At 30.8% G+C, this 1443-nt stretch overlaps 1 protein-coding gene across 1 annotated transcript; it reads left to right on the top strand.

Moving 5' to 3' along the window:
• Nucleotides 1-217: 217 nt before the first annotated feature.
• Nucleotides 218-424, top strand: LOC108598048. Its single transcript, XM_017984663.1, has one exon. The coding sequence runs from the start codon at nucleotides 218-220 to the stop codon at nucleotides 422-424; it is 207 nt and encodes a 68-aa protein (XP_017840152.1).
• Nucleotides 425-1443: the final 1019 nt, after the last annotated feature.

Here is a 1443-nt window from a genome sequence, read left to right as displayed (position 1 = left end):
ATACTAGTATATACTTTATTAAAAGTGTAGCCACGTTGCACATACAAAAGGTGAACATATATTTAATATTTCAAACATTTTCCTACAAAAACAACTAAATTACTAGACCCCTTGAAACAGTTTCATAAAAAAGTTTTCATACACTATATAGTTAACATATTTTACAAGACTTCCCAAGTGAAAAAACCATAAAAGAGACAACAAACCAAACTTCAAGATGTGTGACTATGAACATGAGTACTCCTTCACTTTTGAAGACAGCGCCCTTGATAATGAACTTGACCACTGGGATTGCGGCTTTGAAAGCATGTGGCAACAGATTGGCGAAGAGCTGCGACGTGAACAGGAGAATAATGATTTTTTTCAAAGCTTTGAACAGAAGCTAACACTACAAACACACTCTGTAGATTCATGGAGGTTGTAAACTTTACTTAGAAACTATGATATTTACTAATAATTGTTAGGTTAACATGTCTGTTAGGACAAATGCTTTATGAATTTCAATGATTTGATAATTGTTTGAAAGATAGTCAAATTTTAAAATATTGATCACTGCTCTAAACATTAATTAATTAATTCTTCTGATGCAGATGAGCTTAAGTTAAACATGGCATTTTTGACAAATGCTTTATAAATTTCAATGATTTGATTATTGAATTTAAGATATTCGAATTTTAAAATAATGTTCGCTGCCTAATCAATATTTATTTAATTTGCGTTATGCGGATGCGCTCCAATCGATAGCTCAGCTAATATTAATTTGTAAGTCTTTTGTGTAAATGCAGTACCGAGTATTATTTAAATGTTTACGTTAGTCAATTATTATACGTTTTTGTAATTATGTGTTCGTAAGACTTTTGCATAAGAACAAAACTGTAAAGCTTTATAAAAATTTAACAATTTTCATAAGCTACAGACTGTCGCAGTCTGAAATGTACAAATTTATTGAAAATATAAACACAATTTTACTCCAAAACTATCTGAGCTTCGAAATGAGAACCAACCTATGCGCAACTCATTAATAAACCCACTCATACACGCTGTTGTGTAATGTATAATTCAATAAATTGATTTAATGAAGTTATTTGCATTTGTTGTGTTCCACTGGCTTTATGCAAATAAAATGTTTATATTTTGTAGCAATTAACCATAATTGAACTGATTTAATTGATGCTTTAAATATACTAAATTCAATCAACTGTTGAAATGTAAAAAAAAATTAAATAATCTACGCCCCAAAGTCATTTGGCTTTCTATACAAAAATTTAATTTAACTATTGCCACGAGGCCTGAGACCACAATAAATTATAACAGCATAGGGCACAACAGTGGATCATTACAGCGCACAGGTGCATATTTAGAGAGATAGAGAGAGAGAGCGAGATAAATTGTATGGTGAGAGAGAGACAATAGCAAGGCGTTTAGTTCGCGTAACATTCACAA

The sequence above is a fragment of the Drosophila busckii genome, chromosome 3L (genome assembly GCF_011750605.1).
Source record: "Drosophila busckii strain San Diego stock center, stock number 13000-0081.31 chromosome 3L, ASM1175060v1, whole genome shotgun sequence".
Classification (NCBI taxonomy): Eukaryota; Metazoa; Arthropoda; class Insecta; order Diptera; family Drosophilidae; genus Drosophila; species Drosophila busckii.
Note: the sequence above shows the minus strand (reverse complement) of the source record. Positions and strands in the feature narration are given on the sequence as shown.